Source organism: Corvus cornix, chromosome 2 (genome assembly GCF_000738735.6).
Source record: "Corvus cornix cornix isolate S_Up_H32 chromosome 2, ASM73873v5, whole genome shotgun sequence".
NCBI lineage: Eukaryota > Metazoa > Chordata > Aves > Passeriformes > Corvidae > Corvus > Corvus cornix.
The window spans coordinates 100,473,335-100,487,772 of record NC_046333.1 but is presented as its reverse complement, the minus strand read 5'-3'; the positions used below and the strand labels follow the sequence as shown (position 1 = coordinate 100,487,772).

Genomic DNA, 14,438 nt, shown 5'->3' with positions numbered 1-14,438 from the left:
CAGGATATATAATAATAGATATCATTTTACTCCCTGTGAAATAATATGAATTGTTGTGAAGCCAGTTTTTAAATTAAGGAAAACATGGTACAGAAAATTGTCTGGATTTCACAGGGTCAGGCAGGTCTTCCTTGCCAAAAATAATATTTTTAAAAGGTTGTCAGGAATGGAACCTTTAACTCTGCTGAAAGCTGTTTGCTGTTGGCATGATAATCCATGATTGTCTGTAACAGACCAGCTTCTAGTGCAGACATGGCTGAAGCATGTAACAGTCGTAGCCATTAAAAGCAGGCTTCCTCCCCCTCTATCCCATGCTGACACAAACATCCTTAATGAGTACAGTTCATTTTTTACTTTCTTTTTGGTAGGCCTTTGCATTTTATAAAATCTCTCTCTACTGGCAAAAGCATCTTTTACTTAAAGAAGATAGTCAAAAGGGAGAAAAGGAAAGTACTAACTGTATTGCTTTTAATTCAAAGCAATGCCAGTTATAGTCATTTTGAATGAGAATATCTCTACCAATGCTAGTACACTTACACTGACTGGACTTCCAGCAGAAATAAATTAAGTTATGCAGTTTTATACAGTCCATTTGAGAACAAAATTGGCCTACTGCATCGAAAGTGAAAAACTAACCTTATTATAGATGCTTTTATTTCTTCTTCTATGCAGTGGTTCAATTTAATTTAATCAATATATAATATTGAATCAAAATGTTAAAAAATATGTATCAGGATTGTTATAGCTCTGTGTGATCTTCCTCTGCACATCATTATGCAAATGGTAATGTTAAAATACGACTGTCTTTTCCACCTCATGCACACCATCACCACAAACAGAAAGTTTTTCCTTACTATTCAGCTGTTAGAGGAAGTCTCCAAGGTTAGCTGGTAGTTGAATCCTAATTCGCGGCTCAGTTAACTGGAAACTGCAAACTTCCTGTGTTTTCTGTGAGTTCCAGCATACTTCCCGTTATCTTGCTATGTGGCACAGAGTGTTCTGGTTACCATCAGCAGCAGATGCTTGTAGCCCCCTGACCTGGCCATGGTGGCTGCCAACCACTGCTGTGCAGTGGGAATTGGCCCATTGTGAACCAACTTTACAAACCTCTGGTTACTCTGGAAGTGCAGCAGGGAGCTGCTGCACTTTTCAGCACTCAGTGCCTTGCTTTCTGGATTTGTTACACCATTCAAAGGGGAATGTCTCCCTAGGCAGTCTTGAATTTGTTATTAATTTCACCTAGATTAAGATAAAAAGAAATTGAAGTATTTATTCATAGCAAAGGTTTATATTAGACCTGAGTGACGAAGCAAAAGGAAAGCGCTCACATACTATTCATATTATTTCCATCTGATTTACCATACTACCCCAGATGTCAAGACTTCTGTGGTTCAAGATATCTTGTGTTCATGTTACATCACTGGAAAATCCCTCTTTTGATGTAGTGTGTTAGCTTTTATAGCCAATTCTTTAGTAACATTTGAAATCTTCCTGAAGAGGTTCAGAGATATTCGATCTTACTGAACAAATTTTGTCTTACTTTTAATGCAGGAGATATTCTGGCCATTTAAAAGAATTTAAACAGTTGTTGTTTTATTTCCCAGAAAATGTGAATGACTCTTCATCAGACTGGATGCCTTCCATCCTAATTGGCTGTCTATTTAATGACTGCCTTAACAAAAGCTGTATCTTGTCCTCTCATCCCTTTGCTAATTATGATGTTTCACTGTGAAGTGGTTCCTCTATTGAATGTCCATTCTGTGGCAGTCTTTCTACTAACAAAAAAAACCTGATACAATTGTCTACATGAGGTAAATGTATTTATCTCATTCCTCGGTACTGACTGAAACCAGACACCACAGTAAACTAAGATTCTGGGATGACAATCACCCACGTTTCCTGGATTTTTTTAAGTAAGTGAAGATTTTGGACCTAGTTTCTAAATAAATCTAAACCGACATAACTTGCTTTGAATCTAGGGAATGAGGTCAGGGGCTGGTTGTATTTAAAAATGGACAAATAATTGTGTATATGTACATGTATAAAAAAAAAAATTCCAGGTGTTTGGTTGTTTTTTTATTTTTTTGCCTACTGACCAAACTAAAATGTTAGAAATAAAGCCTAATCTTGACTTGAAGTGTACAATTTTTGTTTCTTGTCAGAGAAAACAAACACTTTAGGTCAAAATATGCATTTGTGACACACATATTTATATATTGTTCAAATGAAAATGATTGATGCCAATTATTTGTGAATCTGACAATTTTGTCCTGCTCCAATTATACTGATATTACTGGCTGAAGAAATAAACTATACTTCAGCAGGTGAAAAATATTCATTTGCTAGTTGTAACATCCTCAAGTCTCAACAAAATCATTACATTACTAAAATTGCAAAAGAATTGGGTTTTGACAGCTGAATCACTGACTGGAAACAATTGTTCTGAAAAAAAAATGCAATTTTTTATAAACCTAGTCAGTGGTTTACAGTAAAAGACATTTCCCCAAAATAGCTGAAAAAATCAACCATTCAGATACGCTGCCACAAACTAAAGAACTTATAAGTCAGTTTTCATGTTTTTATTAGGAACTGTCTCTCCAGCTGTTTGAATGAAGCAATAACTGAAGTTTCAAAGTACACATGTCCCTAATTATGCTGAAAGGTTAAAAACCAATCTTCCTCCTTAGCAATCTAAATACATGCATTACTATTATTTGTTGGGGGGATTTTTTTGCCTTTTTCTTGTTTGTTTTTTTTTCTTACATATAAGAATAGCATGAAAATCTTACCTCCACTCTAATTACAGCACAGGAACCATCACAAATACTCACATTTGTTTGCTTTTCCTATTGTATTACCTAAATTGTAGCTATTATTTAGAAAATACTGAAATTTCAACTTCCAAAGTGATTGCATGTGATTGCAGGTAGAAAAAATGGGTATTTGTACTATAGCCCTAGAGCCCAGAGTGAGGTTCTCTTGGAGAGGAATTGTGCAATACCAGCTCATCTTCAGAAATGAGAAAATACTTACCTCTTCCTTTCATTAGCTCCTCATATTTTAAAATGCTTTGCAAGTTTTCTCTTATTTACAAATGCCAGCTTAATTTTTCCACTAATGTAAACAGGTAAAGCTTAGATTTCTAAATTTTCTTGACAGTTTTCTTGCAAATTCCTCTTTTCAGCTCCAGCTGTTGTTCTCCACTGAGGTTCAGCTCTGTCGTATTTAAAAAATGTAATTTTAAAACTATCATTGGCCAACTTGGACAAGAATGTAAAACCAGCCGGTGATTTGTCTTCTAAATTCTTCCACATTTTCAATCCTCTGTAATTGAAAACATTTTTAATCATATTTGCTGTACTTGGGAAAAAAATATTTTTCAACCTGTTAACTTTTCCTTACCCAGTATCACTAAAATAATCGAATCCTAGCATTTTAAAGCCATGGTGTCCCTTCAAATCCAAGTTTGTTGTAATTTATCTCAATCTATTATTTTTTATCTATTGTAATTCCTTATCACATTTGGTACCACCATATCTACTCTGAAAATAAGGCCTATCAATGAAACACATGCATTAGGGTGCTAAATACTTGCGTATTATGCATGCAGGTTATGCAGAAAGAGTGAAGGGATCCCTCTGGCATGTGATAACAGCACCTCCATCAGTCCCTACTGAATGTAGTTTACAGTTTGCAAAATTAAATGCATTAAATGTCGAACTGTCAGGTTTATTTCACAAGCAGTTAACAGTTTCTTTATAATTCTGTGAAGAATTTGGACAAATCGCTGAACAAATTCTATTTACCAAGTGAACAGAATTTGACTCCTCATTACCATGTACATGAAAATTTTAAATGAGGTGGTGAGAAGCAAAAGCCTTTTTGAAAATGTTAAAACAAATTTTCCGTTAAAGCTGCAGGTACCAAAAATCTTCTAGAAAAGTCTGAATCTGACTTGAATCCATAGAATTTGAATATATCTGGTTTCAGGGAACTTCATCCTTTTCCCTTTTTGCTTAATACATGGTTGGAAAATGGGATCATAGCTATAAGGCACCGAAGGTGTTCTGATGACTCCAGTACTGTTTTGGACCTGAAATATAAACCAGTTAAGTACAAGTGTATTTGATTTTGATGTTTATTACCATGATCATAAGCTTATTATTATTTTTTTTTCTCTTAAATCTACTGACTGCATTATTGCTATTTGGAATACAGTGCATGAATTATTTTCTCTTTGTTAACACTTATCAGCTATTGTAGTTATCTTCGGAATACTTAGTAAGTTAACACAGCTTACAGATGAAACATTCCTTAAAAACAAGATGCTGTAACGGTCTTGTGCTCAGTGACACAACAAATTAATGGTATTGAAAAAATACTGGCACTGTGAGCTGCATGATCCGAGCTGATACTGCAGGACACAAACTGGAAGAAAGTGCTTCTTTTAGTGAGGAGCTCCCTGGAAGGTGGTAAATCAGGGGTGAGAGTATTGAGCCCTCAAGAGTCTCCAGCTGCTGTGGTTAATTTATTTTGCACAGCCCTCTGACTACAGACCAGTCATCACTGGTCTAGAGCTCCCGCCCAGAGCTCAGTCTATCCTGACGTGTTTTCTATCACATGCCAGGCTCTGTTCTGCCTCTTCTATTTCATAATCTGGATCTTACCCAACACCCCCCTTGTCTCACTTAGAATCATTGGATAGCCTGGGCTGGAAAGGACCTTAAAGACCGTCTAGTTCCAACTCCCCTGCCATGGACAGGGACATCTTTCCTAGACCCGGTTGTTCAAAGCCCCATCCAGCCTGGTCTGGAACACTTCCAGGGATGGGGAATCTACAGGTTCCCTGGGCAACCTGTTCCAGTGCCTCACCAGCCTCACAGTAAAAAATTTATTCCTACTACCCAATCTAAACCTATTCTCAGTTTGAATCCATTCCCTCTTGTTCTGTCACTACACGCCTTTATAAAAAGTGTCTCTCCATCTTTCTTGTAGGCTCCCTTCAGGTACTGGAAGGCCACAATTAGGTCACCCCTAAGGCATCTCCCTTCCAGGCTGAACAATCCAAATTCTCCCAGCCTTTCCTCATAGGAGTTTCCAACCTGTCCGCGGATTCCTCCCCCGCCTGCACTGTCGGTCACGCACTTCATCCTCCCAAGCCTTTCCCCGACACAGAAGCACATCTCACATTTTTTCGCACCATAGGGCTCATCTGACAGAGCTCATTAATACAGCGAATCATTAACGAAGCAAATGCACTACATCACACAGCGCCGCGTTAAGTGTTTGTTTATTGATCTGCATTATCACTGCGAGCTCCTCAGCTTTTCGGATCCGCTATGGAATGCGATTTCGGCGCGCTCCGAGAGCGCCGCACGCAGGGCGCTGTGGGCACAGCCCGAGCGTGGAGCGGCCCGCACGCCCCGGGCTGGCAGCCACGCGGAATCCCAGAACCAGTTCGGCTGGAAAAGACCTCCGAGATCTCCGAGTCCAAACTGTGACAGAACACCACCACGGCACCAAGTGCCACGTCCATTAATCCTTCCTTAAAGACCTCCAGAGACGGTGACTCCACCATTCCTCTGGGCAGCCCATTTCAATATCTAATCACTTTGCCTGAGAAGAAATTCCTCCTCATGTCCAACCTAAACCTCCCCTGGTGCAGCTTGAGGTTACGTCCTCTCGTTAAGGGAAGGTATATGTCACAGTCGGACGCGGCGGCAGCGTAACTTCCCGCGCACGGACGCACTGCCCGACCCCCGGCGGCCGACTCTGCCCACTCCCGTCCCGTCCCGTCCGGTCCCGCCCGTGCCCCCGCCCTTCCCCCGTTTCCCGGCGGCGGGAAGGAGCGCGCACGCGCGGAGCAGCCCCCGCGAGCGCGGCGGGCTCCGGCGGCTGCGCGCGCGGCCGCGGCCCCGCCCCGGCCCCGCCCCGCCCCGCCCCGCCGCGTGAGGCGCGCGCGCGTGTGGCGGCCGCGGCGGGATGTTCGTGGCGCGCAGCATCGCAGCGGATCACCGCGACCTCATCCACGATGTGTCCTTCGACTTCCACGGGCGCCGCATGGCCACCTGCTCCAGCGACCAGAGCGTCAAGGTGAGCGGGGAGCCGCCGGGCCTGGTGCTGGGCGAGTGGCGCGGCACCGGCCGTGCGCGGCCTACCGGGCTGCGGGTCCGGTCGGGCCGGGCCAGGGCGCCGCCTCGGGCTCGTTCCGCGGGAGGTCCCGGTGCTGTGTCGGAACGTGGGGGCGGGAGGCTTTGGCACATAATGCGCGTTGTGTTTGTGTGTGCGCGAACGCGTGTAAACACGGGAACTCCGCTTCCCACCTATTGCTGCAGCAGGAAAAACATTACCGACTGCTCTGCCTGCAGCTTGTTGTGTTTATTCAGCTGAAAATCTGTATTTGTTAAAGAATATTTACGAAAGAAACTACTGTTTCGTAGCGTAATCCGTGTTTATTATGGGAAAAAGCTGCTGTTGAAGTGCCAGTAAGCAAAAAGCCGGACCGTTCTGTGTGTGTGCTCTGGCAGCTTAGGGAAAGTGTAAAATACTAGAAGCATTAATTTTTACATTCCTTTAGAGGAAATAAAGTATCACTTTGCATTTACTTGAACGCAAAATTGATTGCTTTTCCTCTTTCTTGTGCATAGTGAGAGGATGGACAAAAATTCAGGAGTCAGGTGGATAGTTTTAAGAAATGTAATTTGCAGAGAGCAGTCATGGTTTTTATTAAGTCCAGATAAATGGTTGAGAAAGCCGGTTTTTTGGTAGAAAGCTGTGTCATATGTATATTAGGCTTAAGAACAAGGGAGAGCAGCCTCTTCTCCCTGACCACAGACTAAAAAGCAAATAACCAGCCACAATAAAACGCTCCCCCCAGAAAGTAGGCCAAAGCCATGGGGAACTCTGGTTTGGACTCACTACCTAGAGTTTGCAGTTCTGAAAAAAGATACCAGGAGGTAGGTTGAACACAGAAACTACGGTCTTCAGCAGTGTGATGTTACTTTCCAATCATAACCGAATCCTTTAAGAGATTGTTCAGAAGTTTTCCTCCAACCAGAGGGACAACATGACCCAGGTTGTACTAGAGGTCCTGAGTGGCAGAAGTGAGGTGACTCAGTAAAGCTTTAAAATGAACGAGTGACAAACAGGAGTGGATGTCAGATGGTGTCTTTTGTTTGGTTATGTTCATGACTTTCTACATAATTTTTCAGTAAAAAAGTCATAAATATGAAGATGTTTGGGAAATCAAGAGAGGGGAAGGTTCAGTGACTTGCATATGGTTAAAAATCAAGGCAGAAATCTCAAAGAGAAACAAGATCTGTTCCCCCACTACCCTGATGTCTATTTTGCTGTCCTGCTCCGCTTTTGGGGTGAGTGCTGGGAGCTGCATTAGGGTTTTGCAACCAGAGCTGAGCATGTGGCAATGCTGGGGCCTCTAGAATGAAACAGAATAGTGTAGTCTTGGAACAAAATGATTGAAGTATTGGGAATTGTAATAATTTCTCATCTATGTAATTTACTGTTTAAAAAGAGATCAAGTCAAACAATAGTGAATTTTGCAGGCAGGGCCTCCTCTCCCTACTTGTAATAGGCATATTTTCAAGGTTGAGTGAAGTGCAATTTTTTACTGAACCAGGTACAGTGTCCTAGATGAAAATGTTTAGTGGGGGGGTGTGTGTATATTTTTTATTTTTATTTTATATATATGTATATATATGAATGGCTGCGTCTTTAATGTACTACTCAGTAAGCTTTATTTACAAATTGTGTGATTGTATTTTGATTTCTCAACAGGTCTGGGACAAAAGTGAAAATGGAGATTGGCATTGCACCGCCAGCTGGAAGGTTTGTATTTGTAAAAATTACACAGACGTAACCATAATTTCTCCTTTGTTTTTGAAGAAACATGCTTCATTTTGGCTGAATTTTAGAGTAGAAATGCTTTTGGTTTGATGTAGATTCTGTATGTTTTGTGTGAAATACTTTTTCTTTGCTTTTATAGAACATCTCTAGTGCCTCTCATTTAAAGCAGAGGCTAATATGCAGTCTGCTCTTGTTAATACTTATGTTGGCAGACTTTGGTATCAGTAAACATATCAGTGGCTGGTGTTTAGGGAGTTGAAAACAGTACCTTAATTTTTAATTGAATATTTTCTTTTGCATATAGTAAGACTTAAAAAAAATAAAAGGTGGAAAAATTAAAAGGAAGACGTTTGGCTATTAATGTTACAGCTGACCTCTGTTTTCTGTTCTCCAAAACTTTTCTGAGAACTGTGTCATGTAGAGACTCTGCTTCATCTGGATAATTAGTGCATTCAGCTTCTGAATTCTTCTTAAACTTATATTTAATAGGACCACAATGCATTCATCCCTGTAAATGGAAATGCAAGGGAAGCTTTTGAATTCCCATTCTGTAAGAAAGGAATGTTGACTAGGTGTGAAAGAGGAGCTTCATATTAAAAAGAAGATTAGTAATGCTCTGCAAGTGCTTTTGAAAAGTACAGCAAGCTAGAAGTGAGCATGGTAGTGGCTGAAATTTGATTGACAACAAAGCTATACTTTTTGCATCAAGGCAGAATCATAGTTTGGAACTTGAAGTAGTAATAAATAATGCCTTGAAATACACTTGTAATAATTGCCTTTTAAACACTAATAGCAACAAAACTTTGCAGTGCTGGTTCGAATAAAGAACTGCAGCTACAAAGCTGCTATGTAACTTTGTATAAAAGAACATAGGTTTCAAAGGAGCAGTGTTACTACTTCCTAGAATCCTCTTCTGCAGAAAGTAATGAAAATACAGGGTCCCATGAACGTGGGAAGTATGCTTCTCTACAGTGTTTTGATGTTATCTTGCAGACACATAGTGGATCCGTGTGGCGTGTGACATGGGCCCATCCTGAATTTGGGCAGGTCCTGGCTTCCTGCTCGTTTGATAGAACAGCAGCTGTATGGGAAGAAATAGTGGGAGAGTCAAATGATAAACTCCGAGGGCAGAGTCACTGGGTGAGACTTCTTTTCTGTTGCTATAAAGTTCCTGATTTTGGCTATGTTTTGTTCATTCGTGGCAATTTGTTAATTTCAACACAAAGTAAGTATTTTTAAAACGTTTAAGAAAAACAGCTAAATAGCACATTCAGGACAGTTAGTGTCACTTATTATCACTATTTCATAATAAGATGTTCCCTGGCAAAAAACTTCCAGACATGAATTTCCATCTACAGTAGAATTACAGTTGTGGGGTTTTTCTTTGACAAGAGATAATTCAAAACAACACTGACTGTTCTTGCTCATCTTTCAAACAATAGAAAAGTTTGGTGGGGGGGGAATTTTTTGGTGGAAGATGTAAGCAATCCTATGAAATGGTGTTGTCAGACTTTGATTAGCCTTCTGCAGGAATAAATTTCTGATGGAAATTTCTTTGCAGGTCAAGAGGACCACTCTAGTAGACAGCAGGACATCAGTTACAGATGTGAAGTTTGCTCCCAAGCACATGGGTCTTATGTTAGCAACCTGTTCAGCAGATGGAGTTGTAAGGATCTATGAAGCTCCAGATGTGATGAATCTCAGCCAGTGGTCACTACAGCATGAAATCTCATGTAAGCTAAGCTGCAGTTGTATTTCTTGGAATCCTTCAAGGTATGTTATTAAAATGTAGGGTTTGCTTTATGACTGTAACAGGAAGAGAAAAATCATTCAAGGCTGAACTGCTTTGAATTCTGTTTGTGCAGAAGCACTTAATGGCTTTCCCTGTAGACCTAATGCTGTGTCCTGCTGATCCAGTTACTATTCTATTCATTAACAGTAGTCTGTGCTGAAGGTTTAGAGTACAGGCATTCACTTCAATGCATGGGATAGGATAAAATTTGATTTAAAACCTAGAATTGATCTACATTTAGCTTATGTGATTTGTCTTCCAAAACCTGAATGAAATATCACTAAATCAATCATTAAAAGCACTGCAAAGAATGCAGAATCTGCCATGAAAGTTGTGGCAAATACTAGACTACAGATGCAGTCTATTATGGAAAGTCAATTCTTCTCTCTGGGAGCATCATATTGAATTGCTAAATAATGTTGCCTAATGATTTCAGCTTAGTGAGTGTATAAAGTGGGCTTTCTAAACAACAGAGTGAAGATAGTGGTAACTGTGAATAGCATTTAACTCCTGTTTCTTTGTGATTTTTTTCTTGTGATATTTTGTAGTGTTTTGTTTCCTATATAGATAATGTATTTGAAATTTTAAAAATGGCTTGTTGTACTTTCTGTAGGATCTTTTGTAAATACAACAGTATTTGTTTTCACCTTTTAGCTCTCGAGCACATTCTCCAATGATAGCTGTAGGAAGTGATGACAACAGTCCAAATATACTGGCTAAGGTTCAAATTTATGAATATAATGAAAATACCAGGTATGTTAAATAACAATATATAACATTTGTGGGATCATAAAGTTGTTTATATTATATGGCCTTTTTTCCTGTCATCAGATGTGGAGTAGTAAATAATAATACTTTAATTTTGTCTCTGAGCCTTTGGATGGGAAAAGAGAGGGGCACCTCAGAATGGTAACTGATGTTAACAGAAATTATATTGATAATTGTATTCTCTGTCATTGCAGAAATGCCAGTGTTCTTACATTTTAAAGGGAGAGTTGTTCCTGTGTCTACTAAATTATATGTTTAATTTTGCACAAGGAATTAACAGCTGAAATTTGAGTTGTGTTGCACCAGGCTCTGTTTTGTTCAAAGCCCCCTTACAATGATTTTAAAGGCATGATTATAATGACAGAAAGTGCTCGTGAATTGTTCATGTTCTGTCGAAGTTCAGTTTGTACAGTCGAGAGTTCACAGAACCTGGAAAGGCTCGGAAGTTTGTGCATCACCACTTCCAATTAAATGATAACAGTGGAATTGTGTTTGATTGGGAGTGATCGATGTGGGAAAGGAGCCAAAGTGTTCTGTGGATTTTATGCCCAGCTTCAGGCAATGCTCTCCGTGCATTAACAATAAAGTTACTATAACTTACTAAGAAAATGAAATACGTGTTTATCATACAGCAGAGGAGGCAGACAATGGTCTACTTTAAAGCATGGAAAATTTAGTAAGTTACTGAGATGTAAATTCCCTTTAGATTTGTGAATGGAATGTTTCTTTTTATTTCCCTTTTCCAGTTGTAGACAAAAATGTTCTTTGTACTGCAATTCTTGCTTTTGTTGTATGACTTACAATAATGTAGCATACTGTACTTAGTGGCTACTGTATCTGATATGTTAAATTCCTGAAGAAATCTGCTTGAAATTATTGCCTAAATTTATGTTAAAAATTTTATTTTTACAAGTCTTACTGTGACTGTGTATACTTAACCGTTTTTCCTATGTCCACTATATCTGGTTTATATAATTTGCATCACTGGCGATTTTCATGGCATTAAAGATTTAATTTCTTGTGCTGTACAGGAAATATGCAAAAGCAGAAGCTCTGATGACAGTCACAGATCCTGTACATGATATTGCATTTGCTCCAAATCTGGGAAGATCCTTCCACATCTTGGCTGTAGCAACCAAAGACGTACGAATTTTCACACTAAAACCTCTAAGGTGAGCTTAAAATGAAGATGGTTTGGTGTGATGTGATGCATACTATACACTCTTGTTTAAATAGTCTCTGTAAAGCAAAAGTGGTAACTTAATGTATGCAGGATTGTTTTTAGCAACCTGATTTTTAAGGTGACAAGATTGTAAGCAAGGTTTTAATTTTGTCTGAATACATATCTAATAACAGTTGTTATATGAACTGCTTGAAAGATGTAGTCCTCTCTAACATAATGTTCAAGCTTAGACCTTTGAACAGTTGTGTGCAGAACTGTCACTTTTCTCTTAAACAGGAAAGAATTGACTTCATCAGGAGGATTAACAAAATTTGAAATCCATATTGTGGCACAGTTCGATAATCACAACTCCCAGGTGTGGCGAGTGAGCTGGAATATTACAGGGACAGTGCTTGCCTCCTCTGGTGATGATGGCTGTGTTAGGCTCTGGAAGGGTAAGGTCACCCACCTGAAACACACTAACTTTGTAGTCTTAGAGTTAGTGTCCATTTTAGATTTGTGAAAGATAGATGTTTTTTCTATATTTCTGTTGATGTTTAAGAAAAATAGAATTCAGAAATAACTTTCTGTGCTGCAATACTTGCGTGATTTAGGCTGCTGTGAATAGTTGTTACTGTACCCTGAAATTGTTTCACCAGACTAGAGCTACATAAAATTGTCATTTAAAAGAGTAAGATAGAAGTTTTCCTGCTGCTAAACCCAGAAAATCTACATTCAGTCACAATGTCCAGGCAAAGTGGCTTTTTTCTGTTTACATTTTTGAAAGAAAACAAAAGAAAATAACCAAATAGATGCACCTCCCCCCATGAACCAAACTAAAAAAATCCCCCCATAATCCCCACAGCAGCAACGAAAACCCACTGGTGGTTTCCTTACTCATTCTCATCTGTTCCTCAGTATTGTAATAGTGGAAACAGTTTTAAAGTATGGATAGACAGAGAATATTAGGCAGCTAAGGGGCCAGATCCTCAGCTGTTTGGAATTTATATATTGATACTGAAGTTCAGTTCTGATTCACACCAGGTGTGTGTCAATTGAAACATATTGGTAGGGAAAGCTGAGCTTCAGAAGAGAAACATAACAGTTTCTGTATATCTGTGTTTGCAGCTAATTACATGGACAGCTGGAAGTGTACTGGTATACTGAAAGGTAACGGGAGTCCGGTGAATGGTAGTTCTCAGCAGGGAATTTTTAATGCCTCTCTAGGTTCAGCCAATACAAGTCTACAGAATTCACTAAATGGATCATCTGCCAGCAGGTAGGTTAATTAGTAGAGAGACTGATTTTCAGTAAATAGCTTTTTCTCTGAATCTTCTTAATTCCATTTAGCTCTCATAATTGTTTTACATGTTTCTAAAGTGCAACGTCATTTATGGCATGAGTACTTCTACAAGCTCTTCTGGTTTGCTCTGTGGTGTTGTCTATTATGCCATGTTAAGAGGAAAATGAACCAAACAGTAGTCATACTGAATCAGTCCGTATAAACAAGCAATGTGAACAACTATTTTCATTTTTAGTCCTTTCACATTATTAAAAACAACATTTCTGAAATAGTTTCAAAGAAGGAGAAGTTTCGTCCTACTGGTGTGTGACTGCACTTTTGCTTTAGATACATGTTTAAAAGTGAAGCAAAAGTACCAGCAACAAACTCTGTTTTTCTCTGGGATAATGTAGCAGAAGGGAAGGAGGAAAAGCTACTTCCTAACATACGGTTTAAACAATCAAATGTTAGTCTTAGTTTACTTGGTTTTGCAGGTGTGTAGCGTCGATTGAATAAAAGTTTTGTGGTTTTTTTAATCTTCATATGGCATTCATATTACATATAATTTGCCTTAATCTCTGTTAGGTTTTTATTCTGTAATAATTGTTGTTTAGTGGGTAAATTTTACTGCCTCTTCTGAAAAAACATTTTAATTTGTGCATGCTGAAATGTAGAAATACACTGAGTTCTGCATCTGTATGGTGCAGTGTGTACCATCAGCTTTACAGGATTGTAAGTCCTGCATAAGGATGCGATGTGGCCAGATTCTATAGCAGCAGTTTCCAAGTTTTGTGGCCACCTTTGTTTCAGATGCCCTGGGATAGCTTCCCTTTCCATCCATGTGCTGCTCATGCGGGTTGTTTTACAGTTTGGAATGCTTATCAGTAAAGTTTACTTTTGGAGAGTAGCACCAGCCTGCCCCCTCCTTCCCTTTCAGCAGTCAGTCCTGAATGGCAGTTCAAGATCCCTAACCTTGTTGAACTGAGAAGAGGTTTCACATTTTCCTCACAAGATAAACGGGAGGACAGGAAGTGGTAATGGCCTGGTCCCTACAAGAAAGGGCAGCAGAATGATGTTGGTCATGGCTCCAGGTTCTACTTGCAGTGTAGCAAATGAAATGCAGCCCTGCCTTGGAAACGGTATATCCAGAGCTGTGTAGCTGTATTTGCTTGGGCTCCTGTGGGGAAATGCAGGCTGTTTTACACCTCTTGAGCATAGGGTGTGGTTTCACAGTCTCCTTATCTAAGACTGTGCTGCTGGCAAGACTAGCTGTCCCCACCCCACTGGTGACTCTTCTCCTGTCCCTGACCTTGGTACTAAGCCATTGTGAAACTGAAATTTCTGGCATTATTTTAGACTCCCTTCATAGCTCTGTATTTTGGAAGGTGTTTTGTTTTGGTTTTTAATAAATTATTCTTGCCTCCAATATGTAACAAAATGTTAATTCCAGAATTAAGTCAGTGGCTGTGGAATTTCCAGACATATGGAGTCTTGTCCTAGGATTGAGCCTTATTATAAAAGATACACACTTAAGTATATGTTTTCTTTTGTAATGACATTGGCTCAAGTGG

The 14,438-nt window shown here is 39.5% G+C and overlaps 1 protein-coding gene across 1 annotated transcript in view; it reads left to right on the top strand.

Annotated features, from left to right (window-relative positions):
• The first annotated feature begins 5,930 nt into the window (after positions 1–5,930).
• Positions 5,931–14,438, top strand: part of LOC104687262 (centrosomal protein of 192 kDa) — a 70,948-nt gene continuing 62,440 nt past the window's right edge. The window contains exons 1-8 of the mRNA XM_039569562.1: positions 5,931–6,093; positions 7,795–7,845; positions 8,857–9,003; positions 9,425–9,636; positions 10,310–10,408; positions 11,455–11,595; positions 11,883–12,040; positions 12,714–12,864. Coding sequence (XP_039425496.1) covers positions 5,983–6,093; positions 7,795–7,845; positions 8,857–9,003; positions 9,425–9,636; positions 10,310–10,408; positions 11,455–11,595; positions 11,883–12,040; positions 12,714–12,864 — 1,070 coding nt within the window. The 5' untranslated portion in view covers positions 5,931–5,982. The remainder of the gene's footprint in view (positions 6,094–7,794; positions 7,846–8,856; positions 9,004–9,424; positions 9,637–10,309; positions 10,409–11,454; positions 11,596–11,882; positions 12,041–12,713; positions 12,865–14,438) is intronic.